Source organism: Saimiri boliviensis, chromosome 1, assembly GCF_048565385.1.
Source record: "Saimiri boliviensis isolate mSaiBol1 chromosome 1, mSaiBol1.pri, whole genome shotgun sequence".
In the NCBI taxonomy this organism is placed as follows: Eukaryota; Metazoa; Chordata; class Mammalia; order Primates; family Cebidae; genus Saimiri; species Saimiri boliviensis.
Genome location: NC_133449.1, coordinates 215,722,666 through 215,736,473, shown reverse-complemented (window position 1 = coordinate 215,736,473; position 13,808 = coordinate 215,722,666). Strand labels below are relative to the sequence as shown.

The 13,808-nt window shown below is 34.4% G+C and overlaps 1 protein-coding gene across 10 annotated transcripts in view; it reads right to left on the bottom strand.

The window, feature by feature from the left end:
* ARB2A (ARB2 cotranscriptional regulator A) overlaps positions 1–13,808 on the bottom strand; it is a 505,249-nt gene that overhangs the window by 67,533 nt on the left and 423,908 nt on the right. The window contains exon 11 of one of the 10 annotated variants that reach the window (XM_074383621.1): positions 2,202–11,763. The exons of the other annotated variants lie outside the window; for them this stretch is intronic. Coding sequence (XP_074239722.1) covers positions 11,717–11,763 — 47 coding nt within the window. The 3' untranslated portion in view covers positions 2,202–11,716. Of the gene's footprint in view, positions 1–2,201; positions 11,764–13,808 lie in introns of those variants that run through there. 10 annotated transcript variants of the gene reach the window in all.

Here is a 13,808-nt window from a genome sequence, read left to right as displayed (position 1 = left end):
TGCCTTTAGTCTCAAATGGGGAAGGCCTTGGTAAAAAGCATTCTCCAGGTGTTAGTTTAGGTTTGTCTTTATATGCTATTTATAAACTCTGTCTAGTAAAAGAAGACAAATTACTGTAAGTGGGGGTAAATATGATTAAATGAGTCCTCTGAAGATAAGAGGGTACCTGGACAAGGGTCATTAACATAAATGACCTCTCTTTGGCCAGACCATATTTTTATTTGGTGTATTTGAAAAAAACTGCATAGAAAGCATAATTTCTACTGCACATACTCAAAGAGAAATATATCCCTTTTATTCTAATAAATATTTTCCTGACTTTTCAGTATTTTAATAATACACTGATAGTGGCAAAATACTCTTACAAAATGTTCTTACACCAAGAACAATATTGGAGGGATTATTTATCTTAAGGAGTCTAATCAGAAACACTTAAACAACACAGTTATAATCAGACAAGACATATAACACCAAGAACTAAAGTTAGTGGAAACAACCATGGGAATCAAATGAAAAGTTGAAATTTGTAAAGTTTCAATTAAAACATCTAAACTCTTTCTTTCACCTGATCGTAGCCCCATATGGCAAGGTCAGCCCTTTCAGTGAACAAACAGCTCAGTCGCCTCCAGTGTAGCTGTTATCTTCCTCAACAAGGGGAGACATTTGGCACAGCCTAAAGCTGGGGCATGAACCCTGGCTAAGCTTAAGACATTTATCTGACAGCATCAGCTGACACTCCACAAACACATTTGCTCTCCATGACCTCAGAGCATTCGTGATTAATCAAAAATGTATCTTGGATCTTGAGAACAAGCTACAACCAGGCACACACAAAAAAGAATATGCTCTCGATCTCGCTTATCGACTCAAGAGTTATATTGAATTTAGAAATAGCAAATAGAATAAAATGATCAATATGTTCTCACTTGTCCATGGAAGAGCAAACTTTATCCCTCAAGCCAAAGACATTGATCATGTAAATGTTTCAGAACTGCTTTCTGACTCAATAATGCAAAATGCACTTTGTTTATTGGAGGTAGAGAAGGACGCCTGCCAAAGAGGAGCTTTTGCTTTAACTTAAAAAAAGTATAGCTTGAAGACATAAAGCATTATGCTTGTAGTGTGCTAGATATTTTTTTGCAAAGTGTGTGTTCAACTTAAAACCTTTTTTGGTAACATGTTGCTGAATGTTCTTAATAAAACATTATACAGGAGATTTTAAAACTTAATGAAGGAACATTATTTGTGCAGAGAAAACTCCCTGTCTTAATTTAAATGAGACACAATTATAACATATCCCCTATGCACTGTTTACAATTTATAATTTATGTCTCTTGGTTCAAACTCACTATTTTCTAAGTAATGATTAACATGTGAATATTGTAATATTCTGCTTCTCAACGCAGTATAGTTTAGTATATTTTTATTTTCATTTGTACTTTTCATTTTTTAGTAACAATACTGAACTCCAATTAAAGCAACGGGAACCAGAAGTCATATGCCCCACCCTTGATAACATGAAAAGGATTATTATTAAAACAAACTTCTACAATTGAACTTATTAAATCTCATACTTGCCTGATTACCCACCGGCTAGGTTACAGTTGTTCACGATCCTATGGCAGATTGTTCTACTAAAGAAAAACTACATGTCCTGGTCCCTGTTGGCATGGCAAACAAACTTTCATAGCATGTGCTCACTCTATAAAATGGTGGTACTAATTAGAAGATATAAACTCATGCTGAGATATGATATGAATTGGCTTTATGTATCTACTAAGCTCACAGCAGTACTAGATTTATACTGTTGTTGCATTAAACTAACACTAAACAGAAAATTCAACTTCTAAATATGTACAATAAGAAAGCAAAAGTGATTGAGTTGAAAAAACAAAAACCTCAGCCCCTCATTTTTGGTTTCTCTTCTAAAATGCTTCCTGAGCACTTAGAGGTTGCCTACTACTTTTCTCCCATATGTTTACCTAACTTAAATTCTTCAAACATGAATTGCAAGTACCAGCTAGCACAGCTGTATGTTTTGACATCCATGGTGAAAATGAGCAGAAAATCTAACTGTTCCATATCAAGAAGTATTTTTACTAGTGCTAATGTGCCTTAAATACCTTGTTCCACAGATGAGTGGCCTGGCACCTGCTGCATGAGAAATAGCCAATTACTGTTCAGTGTCTCTAATTTTCTGATTCAATTAGCATGCTTCAGAGCTTTCCAGTTTAATTGCAAACTACTTCACAGTTAGCTCTCTGATTAATCATTGCCCATCTGCAAGCCATCGGAAAACTTAGTGGAACAAATTTGTGTACTTTGGAATGCTGGGAGCTTAGCAAATCAAACTTGTTTTGGTATATAAAGCTTTAATTTTGTTTGCCCTTTTCAGCTGCACTTGTAAGAAGCTCTGTACTGATTAAACAGGAAGTCTGGACAATAATATGCTACATTATGCATATAATTACTGTAAATACAACCAAGATTGTAGAAACATCATTTAAGGTTAGGCACTAACATGAATGGAGAAGGGGGTCAAGAAAACACATTTGGAATCAATTTCTTTCCATTATGACCAAGTACAAGTATCAAGAAAAAAAATGCTGTGTGACATACAGTGATGTCATTGCAGCCCCTGTTCCCCTGAAGACATTTTACATTCTGGCTTTTCATGTATTCATAAACTCTTTCTTGTTATTTAATTAGTAGAGTACTAAGTTTTATAAGCTTTGTTTACAAAACATATATTAGGGATTTTAAAGCAAACTGGCACCACATTGTTTATGCTTCATTTTCTAAGCTTTCTTGCTGGTCCACTGAACGTATGAATGATAATGTCAGAAAACAAAACTGTTTTTAATGGAGCTTTGGCTGGATTTTAAATTATATCTTAACCTATAATCATGATTTCTTCATTCTGAACAATGAAACATGAATTGCATATTCTGTTCATTCATATGAACAAACACCATAGCGGGGATTCCTCATTGTACAAGGAAGGAGGCTGGGATAAAATGAACTCCGAAGACCTTTCCAACTCTCTAGTTCACATTTTAAACATCTGAAATTATGCTAATAATGTATTTTTTAAAGGCTTCTAAACAAATATACCATATAAGAAATCTTACTTCCAAGAATAAATTTTAAGCTCCAGCAGAGCAGGGACCATGTATCTAACTCACCGCTGCATCCCCAGTGCCTCACAGAGGGCCTGCACATTTTTGGTGCTCAATTACTGCTTGTTGGGTGAAGAAAATGAAAGCAGTAAGGATCCTCAATTTCCCATGCCATGTCACATTGCCAGATTTGACACCGTGTTTTCCTTCTGTAACCTCGACAGGATGCAGTCATGTTATCTTATAAAGATGGTGACAAATATCATCATCCTACAAATATCTGGCTGAAAAAATAGTATGGAGAAAAGCATGCTTTCCTAATCATAATGATCTGCTATTAACAACAACAATGAAAAGTAAAACTTCCCCATATTTTATGCAGATACTTAACATATTATCAAAATGTCTAAAAGCTAAAAGTTAAAACTCAACTGCCAGCTCTAAAAATAAAAAAGTTGGAAAGCAGTTTTTGGAAATTACATGATGCACAAAAGTTCACTGAAAAAATATTAAAGATAGAGATACTCAGCATTGAGCGACTTTCTGACTGTCTTAACAGTAGACACAGATGAGACCAAGATTCCTATTCTGTCTCCCTCCGTTAAGGGCTGTAAAACTCAAGTAGGCTGACTTCAAGCTTCTCTGAACTTTGTAGGCAGCCAATATAAAAAACGCTGAGAAGGCGTAATCTGATCACAGCCACTCAGGCCAAGTGAGCAGGCATGCTGCCACATTCTGCTGCCCACGAGCAGCGAAGCGCGGCTGGAATCCCCACTAAGATCAAATTACAAAATAATCAAGCTTTGTGGCCAGCCGGGCACGAGAGGCTATTGTGAGGTCATGAGATAAATCAGAGACCAGCCTGGACAAAACCAGGCAGTCAAAACTAACGTTGTATCCCACTTGCAGCATGGTTCTCTGCAGAAAATAAACTGTTAATGATGTTCAGTTTTTTAATTCAGGAAAGGACAAATGGCTCTCCCTGCACAAGCTCCCACCAATTGAGCCTTATGTTTAGAGATAAGCAATTAAACCCTACACATCAAAGAAAAATAGTGAGCTGTCCAAAGTGGAATTTAGCCAAGGAAAGCCCAAACTGGGCCTTGGTCCCTGTCCTGGGGTTCTCAGTGCTACCTCTACCTCTTACCCACTGTGTTGCCGAATGTTTATGTATATCAGAATAACAATGGAACAAATGAGTGGATGCTGAATGAGCTTAATCGCAAAGCACACTGAAAATGCTTAAAGGACCCAAATGTGTTTTAAGAGGGTAGCACATCTGGGGCTGAGAAAGCCATTGCCAGAAATAATCCCATTAGGCAAAAAGAGCATCATATTCCTTGGGAAATTCACTGATATAGGAAGGCTCTAATATGGCACCAAACCCCCAACAATGCTATTTATTATACAGAGAAGTGTTAACTTCTTCTATACGGTCCCTAAAATTGAACCTACTATTGAAATCACATTTTAGTTCCTGAAGAAACTTCAATATGACTGTCTGTATTGTATCAAATTCCATCAGAAGAGAAATACAAAATTCCAAGTGAAGATTTCTTAGGAAAACAGCAGGACACCTAAGGAACTACTGTTTGATAAACTCTTGCTGGGGCAATCATAAAATCAAGGTGAGTAGAAGAAATATTTCAAAGACAACAAATAAGCAAAAATCTAAATGCAGCCGGGTATGGTGGCTCACAGCTGTAATTCTAACACTTTGAGAGACCGAGGTGAGTGGATCACTTGAGGTCAGGAGTTCAATACCAGGGCAGCCAACATGGTGAAACCCTGTCTCTACTAAAAATATATAAATGAGCTGGGTATGGTGGTGGGCACCTGTAATCCAAGCTACTTGGGAGGCTGAGGCAGGAGAATTGCTTGAATCCAGGGGATGGAGGTTGCAGTGAGCTGAGATTGTGCCACTGCACTCCAGCCTAGGTAACAGAGTAAGACTCTGTCTCAAAAACAAAACAAAACAAAACAAAACACTAAATGCAATATAACAGGCTTTTTCTAAACAAAAGTAACAGGCATACCAACAAGCCAATGGCAAGCCTTTAAAAATTTTTTTATTTTATTTTTATTTGAGATAGAGTCTTGCTCTGTCACCCAGGCTGGAGTACACTGGCACAATATTGGCTCACTGCAAACTCCACCTCCCGAGTTCAAGCAATTCCCCTGCCTCAGCTTCCCGAGTGGTTGGGACTACAAGTGCATGCCACCATGCCTGGCTAGTTTTTTGTATTTTAGTAAAGACAGGTTTCACCATGTTGGCCAGGATAGTCTGGATCCCCTGACTTCATGATCCACCTGCCTCGGCCTCCCAAAGTGCTGGCATTACAGGCCTGAGTCACCACGCATGGCTAAGCCATTTTGTAAATGTTACCAATAGGGGCTTCAAAGAAACACTTTGAGATGGTCCCATGTGAACTGAGGATCATGTTAGTTTTCACTTGTTTCCTGATACACAGATGAATTACCATCAGCAATGTTCTTCTTAGACATAAAAACCATATACTTATTTACACAGTACAAATTCAAAGAGTGTTTTTAACGTAAAAGGTGGAATACAAGTGACTATGAAGTTCATAAGAATTTCTAAAAAATGAAAATAAAAGCATAAAGTAGTTGCTTTCTTTAGACAGGGAATCTTATAAGAGATATGAAATTCAACATCTACTGTACTTTAAGCCTATATCTTACTGATAATTTAAAATTATAATTAGTGTTCTTGGGACTGAATGCTACATAGAAAACTAAATATGCACATATGTATGAGATGTGAGATGCTGCTGCAGGAGAGAAATACCCTATTTTTAAAGCAAAAAGAAAAAAAAACTTAGTGAAGTCTATCCTTTCATTTATATGTCTCATGTAAATTACACATAATTTTAAATCTTCAACACGTTGAAAATGTCCAGGTCTCACAGCACTTCTCCTTTATTATCTTCAATTTTTCACTTGGCCATGGCAATGGAGACTTTCTTGAAATATTTACAAATTAAAAATGATATACTTCTAATTGAACCAAGAAATGACCACTAGACAAACATTAATTTTTATTTATATAATCTGGTTAAAAAATATATGATTTTTCTACTCTAAAGGCATTTTCTTATGCAGTAACACCACAAAAATAGCTTAAGTTTAAAATAGTGGATTTCCCATATGGTTAGTCCACAGCAAGATAAAGTTGTAAATGAGGGGACTATGTGAAGAAAACATAAAAAAGCCTTAAGGGCACATGCAAAAAATGTGATATTGCATGATTTACATACACAATTTTATTCCCCAAAATTCAAAGAGAAAAACTTAATATGTCATAACTTAAACTGTATTTCATATAAAGTATTCCTGATTACGTATTTAAGATACATAACTCAATTTAGAGCATAATGTGGGAGAGGAGTTAGTAAGAATCTAACCTTTTGCATTTCTTGACTTTTTTGGGCTTGTGGTAATGTTGTATTTATAGAGATTCTACACTTTCAAATTTAAGTCTTGAAATGTCAAAAAAAAAATCCCAAAGCTGAGATCTCACAGAAGGTGATTTTTAACAGTCCTTAAAAGTAAAGACTTATGATCTTCTGACAACTGGAGCTTTCACATTTTAAGATTTAAAAATTTCAATCCTAATATTACATAAGCATACACATCGACATACTTTTAAAGATTCCATTATCTTTGATAGGCCTGGAAAGAAGAGGAAAATAAGAAAACAAAAGGTTCTGAGGTTCAGGAATACTGTAAGTACAAATATAAAGAAGTAAATACTTAATCTCTTGTGTATTTAAAGGTGGCCTCTTATAAGAATATATTTCCAATGTAAATCCCAACATCTAGTTAATTTTTTATTATTTGTCACAATAAAAAGTGGAGATTCCCCCAATATTTTGGAGTTGTAACTGGAAGAAACATTCTCAGAGAAGTTAAGTGATTTGATCGTAATTGCTAGTTAGTTATAGAGTTATGTCTGGAATATACCAAGAATCTTGTCTTCAAGTTTCTTCTCACTTCCATAGCTAAAATTTTAAACATAATTCTTGGAATTCATTTATTTTCAATGTGTCCTGCTATCATCCATGTAATTACAGGTATGTCACAAAATCTTTAGTTTTCTCATCACTTTCAAGTCAACAAGTATTTTTTTACCACCTACTATGAGTCAGATTTAGAGATTACAATGATGGTAAGACAAAGGTTAATCTTATTATTGGGTATTTTATGGTCTCATGAGGGAAAGAGGATTGGCAAACAAATATCATTAAAGGCACTGCTTAATTTGACCAGAAAAGTGTCAAAGTCAAAGGTGACATTCAGTTTCTGATTACTAAGATTAAAGATAGGGTCTGGACTAAATGATGTCTCGGTCCCTTTCTAACAAAGTTTTAAATTTTATCTTTTCCTCTCCTCTATTGTTTTTTAGATAGATTTATAAATAAGTAGGTAATTGATAACACCAAAATTTCCAGTGATTCACTGGAACACAGTGATGTGTTTATGAATAGGTACACAATGAACAAAGCCTTTTATCTGCAAATGAGTTTGTGAAATTATGGGTTTGTTTGGCATAGGCCTTTAATGTGCTAATGTGCAGTGTATCTCCAAGAGGAAGATTGTATATGCAATGTTTCCTTTTTTTCCAATCAAGAAAAAAAAATCCCCCAAATAGGAGCTTTTATTACTATCTTGAGCTCTCAGAATTACTATTCCCAGTTGTATAGTTTGGAAAACACTAGCTCCAGACTGTTGTAATATTCTAACTGGTCTTCCCCGACCTACACATGCACTGGCAAGATAATCCCCCTAAAGAGTTACTTTCATCAAATTTCCCTGTTCAAAAACCTCCAGCGACTCTATGTGGCCTATAAATTAAAGGTAAAACTCTTTAGATCCTCTATAGATGCTGCTTGTAAATTTCTCTGTAACTTTTTCTCTCACAATTTCTAAACAAACTCCAGCCACAATGCTGCTGAGTTTAGGTGCTCTGCCTTAGATCCTACCCACTCCTTTTCTGTGCCTATAATGCTTTCCCCTCTCCACAAAATTACCTGTTACTTCTCTGATAAAACGCAGTTTGGGATCTGTCTTCTCAACAAATTAGCATAGTATGCAAACTCTAAGCTAGTTACCTGAAACCACATTTTGTAAGATTGTTATGTTTTTTATTCCTATTTTTCTTTTAAGCATATATTTTCTGCCCCTTTTGGCCACATTGCATAAGTTCACTGAGGCCAGGCACAAGCCTTACATCCCAGAATTTAGCACATTCTTTTGTACTTAGTAGCATCCTTTTCGACAGTAATGACAAGACTACTGATGACAAAGTAAAAATTACAAGAAAAGAGACGAATTTAAACCAGTAGCCCAAATGATCATTCACAAACTAAATACAGAGTGGTTTACAAAAATATTAACTAATTTTTCCAAAGGTCAAATAACTGCTCAGGCAAGAGTTTTCTACTTTGATTTCTGATATATCCTAATGTAAAATATAAGTGAAATATTTGATAAACATTGAAATTCCATTATTTAATGTTTTCTTTCTTTAAATGCTCTTAAATGGTTTCAGCTTATTTCACATAAAGGAATAGCTTTAATTCAAAATGAGATTTTTTATCCCAATGCAGAAGGCTGACATTAGGAGGATGACTCAATAACAAATATTCTAAAATATTACCTGTTATAATTAATAAATGAATTTGATAAAACATCAAAGTACTAAACAGTTTGTGTCTTAATTTTAGGATACAGTCTAACTTTGAAAAAACAATTCTCACAAGCCATTTCATCTTGCCCATTGAAAAAAAAGTATGTTGCTCACTAACATTTGTTATTGCAATATTAATTCTGAAATTTAGATAAAATTTAACTTCAGCTAACACGAGGCCTCTGTGACTTCCCACCTTGAGAAAGACTCATTTTTTTAACCTATAAAATTTCCCCTAATTTCTCTTCTTCTAGTAAATGAAAGAAAGAAACAGCTCTTGAACAAATTTTGATTAGGCTAAAAGTTTTATTTTTTAAAAAAAGATACACATTTTGAACCAGAGATGAAAATGAATTCCTTTTAAGATATAAAAATAACATTGCCCTTTCTAAATCTACAGTATGTATTTTTAAAGAAACTGTAATATATTCCACTAGTTTAGTAATTCTTGTGAATGTTATTAATTACTTTAATTATGTCTAGTACTTGCATTAATATGTGCATACTTTCTCCGTTTTTACAAAACCTCTATTAGAGGCTCTGGAAGGTATAAGCTATGATAGCAATGACCCTGTCAAACTCTTTATCTCTGTAACTCAGGGCCTAGGACTGTGCCTGGCACATAGTAGACACTTGATAAATATTTGTTAAATAAACAGATAGCTGGAAAATATGTTCCATGAGGAAAATTAACGTACTGCCTTTTATTAGTTAGGAATCTGGTCCTGGGAGTCAGAATGGCAGTGTCTGAGTTCTGGCTGCACTATTTCCTAGCTGTTAGATCTCTCTAAATCTATTCCCTTCCCTCACCTGCAAAATGGAATGATAACAGAATCTGCCTCACATAGTTACCATGAGGATTAATCCACATAAATACCTGACACATAGGAAGCACTCAATACACGCTAGCTGCTATTATCATTATCAACATCATCATCATATTCTTCTTCATTTGTCTTGTTTACTACTTATCTCCTGTTTCAAGCACATAGCATATGCTCAATAAACACATGCTAAATGGAGAAATAAATCAATGAAGTGCAGATGTACCTGTATAGACAAATATGTTTAGCTACCCTCAGTATACATTTTGTCAGGATTCAGACAAATAGCAAACAATTTAAAAACATAAATCAAAGTTAGTGCAATTGAGTTCTTATTTGAAACTGCTTTTAAGAGATCCAGTCACATAGTCCTTTGGAGAATACAGTTCTTTTTATTAACTTTTTGAATTTCTGGTAGTACCTAACACAGATGTTTGCATCATTTGTACTAAAAAATATCCTAGTTAGCAACCAAGTCATATAGGTAAAAATTAAAAACAAATGACCACAGACTAAGGAGTGGGTAAATGGTAGCATTCTCATGATATTTAACTATCTAATCTTAACAAACCAGTTTGCAGCATTTATATTTCTTGCAATATTGCTGTACATTGAAGTGTTATAGTGAGGATCACTGCTTTTACACTTTCTAACTTAGAGCTTCAGTTGAAATTGTGTAAGTAGCAACTAAAGAGTTATATTTCTACAAAATGCCTCCTTGTGAGTAGACAACAGAAATAAGTCTCAGGTCATGTGGCTCTGAAATATTTAATTCATCACTGACTTACATATTTTTAGATCTCATATTTGTAATATTTCTCATCAGAAATGCCTTATATTAAACAGTACTGATAAGTTTTCTAATTTATTTTGAGCTTCACTCTGGAAAGATGCTATCAGATTATAAATAGCCTGGTTATTTTTAGGGCTTATATTAGTTTGTTTTTCAAATTTATAAAATCAATATAAATTTTAGCAGCAAAGAATTTAGGTTTTCTCTTTTTAAAGACAATATAAATAATGAATAATTATTTTGAGTGGGTGAAGAAAGGCAGGACAGAAGACTCAGATAATACTTAATCTTAAATTCCTCCATTTACTTGTTTACATTCTTTGTACAATTATTTTCTATCTCCACTGTATTTTCCACATTGAAGAAAAGTTAAAAACTTATAAAATATTCACAAGCCCTTCTTCTTCATGACATTTCCCACAAATGTACTGAAGAAAGAACTGCTAGTTCTAAAAGCTGATTCTCCAAGTCAGTGGTTCTAAAAAATGTTTGCTGTTAGTTTGTTCACTATAAAATAACCAGAGGGTGCTTGAGCCTCATCCAGGATTTACTGCTTCTCACATCCTGGGGACTGAATGGGTGAGTGTGTCAAGGTGAGAGGAAAGAGAAATAACCAGTATTTGCTTGTCTATCAAATCCAACTTCCTTCTAGTTTCTTCTCTCCTTCCTTGCCTTTCTGTTTTCCCAGGCCTTGTATGTGGGCTTCTTACATGCATTTCCAACCCTTTTGGGGATTCTGGAAACAAGTTCATGTTGAAGCTGTCTAGTCATTTATTTTGGACCAAGGCTGCTGAAATTCCAGATCTTAAACTTGAAAGAAATACTAAACAAATACCAATTTTAAGACACATATGAATCATCTCCGTCTAATGTAATAACTGCAAAAATGTACTGACTATGTGTTAGGCATGAGCTAACTGCTTTACATATATTATTAGCTGCTATCACATATTTAAAAAGAATCCAAATACAAATATTTTTCCAGAAGCAAGTGGAGGTGAGGAGGGTGGTATTATTCTGATTCTGACTTTATTCACATTTTTTTAATAAACTTAGTTTTTATTCTTTAGTAATTGGGGATGAATCTCTCAAAGACAAAGAAAGATTGACAAAGGTGCTGGTGAAAGAAGATGACTCAGATAGTCAAAAGATGCTTTTTTCTACGCAAGTCCAACTATAATCCTGGGTCTTCAACATTCCATGAATAACCTCTCCAAGAGTCTGACTGCTAGATTCCTTGATTCACAGTGACCCTTTCTTCCACTCCATTTCACCTGCCCATTCTTGATGTTTTATTCTGGATACTGCAGCATCCTTCTGAAATAATAAATTTAGACATTCCCCTAATTTGACCACAACTTCCTATCTTTTTAACCATTTTTCTAAATTCCCTTTCTTACCTTAAAAAAAAAAAAAAAATCTGGCAGGGCTTCCAGTCCATTCATCCCTTCCTTTCTTCCTCTTAGCCCTTGTTTTGTTTTCACTTCTCAACCTAACTGCTTGAAGACCATGGTCTGACGTTTCATTGTGCTTTCCTAATCTGCTAGGTTGCACTGTCCATTTAAGGTACTTGCCTGGAACACTCCAAGGTTGGATAAACCCAGCTGACTGGCTTGTTCCTGGCTAACAGATTGTTGTTCCTACAAAGAAATCATCATCAACCGCAACAGCCCACAACATTGTTCAGTCATTGTAGTATGCAATTCCAGACAACTCTCCAGATGTTATCATTTAAGAGTTTTAAAAAATCATAAAGGCAGTAAAAGAAAATAAAGGCAGAAAAAGAGAACATATGTATATTTGTGGGGAGGGACTTAATGGCATGCCAATAAGACTAGAAATTATTAAAAATTGCATTTTTTGGCTACATAAAAACTAAAAACTTCAGTTTGGAAAGAAACCTTAACAAACTCCATAAGCAAAGCAAAGAGATAAAAGGCAACTAGGCGAAAATATACCACGTACAATAAAGAATGTTATCCATCATTTATAAAGAACTCCTACTAATCAATAAAGAAATGACAAAGACTCAATTAAAAAGAAAGACCTGATAATTTATGATATAAATATAAATGACTAATAATCATATAAAAACATGCTCAATCTCACTGCTTACCAAATAAATACAAATTTAATTGAGACTCTTTTGCAGAATAACAAAGATTAAAATGATTAATAACACTTAAGACATAAATGCAAACTTGTATAACTATTTTGCAGAACAATTTGGCTATAATTTTCCAAACTGAATACATGCTTACCTTTTGACCTAGAAATTTCAGTTTTTGATGTTTATTTTGTAGAAACACTAGCAAAAATGTGTAAAAATGCTTACTTCGATACTGTTAATATTAGCCAAAAAAGGAGGAAAAATGAATAACTCTCAATAGAGACTCAATAAAATAAATTACGGCATATTCCACCAATTAAATGCAATGTGGTTGCTACAAAGAAGAAAGTTGTATCTACAAACAACTACATGAAAAATATCCAAACTACAATAGGAATATGTACATTCTTTTTTGGTAAATAGAATGTATTATTTTTATAATTGGAAAAAAAGTAATAAAAAGAAAATCAAGTTATAGGACAATACGCATATGAGCCTGTTTATTTGGAAGTCTGTGCACACTGTTATTAATAGAAACAGGTTATTTCTCAGGGGTGGTATGATTAGGGATTTTAATTTCTTTTTATCACTTGAATTTTTTTTTAGAATGGCCATTTTAAAATAAAAAATGTAGATATTTTCATTTGCCTAACTAAGCCTATCTTACATTCTTTTCATACCTCACACTGCAATCTTCCCTTTCTCTTGAGCATGTCACCTGGTCTCCTACTTCCAAGCAAAACCAAAATTAATCCGAATGGAATTCTTTAACTTTCCGCTACCAAATCAGAAGACCTGTCAGCATTAGACTCATGCTCCTTCTTTCTAAAGGCAAATTTTCTTCCAAATTAAACTCTCAATCAAATCCTGCCTTATCTTCAAGGCATTTCCATTCTATAGCCTAATTCTCCACATCTTCACATTCTGACTAGCTGTTTATACAATTTATAATTATTCAGGTCTCTGTCGTCTTAAATAAACTAAACCCTCTGTTGACTCTTCCTTCTCTTCCAGTTGTTTCAAAAGTTTTCCTTTCTCCTCCATAGTCACTTCCTTTTCTTTTTTAAAAATTGTATATATTTATATAATAATCTCTCTCAGTCTTGAGCCTCAGCCAATATATTTAATAGTGTAGTGTCCATCTCTGCTTGGAGGTCTGGCAGGCACCTCAAACTCAGCATGTCAAAACTGAACTCATCATTCTCCAAAAAAGATTTTCTCTATTAATGATAGGCATTCATATAATTGCCAA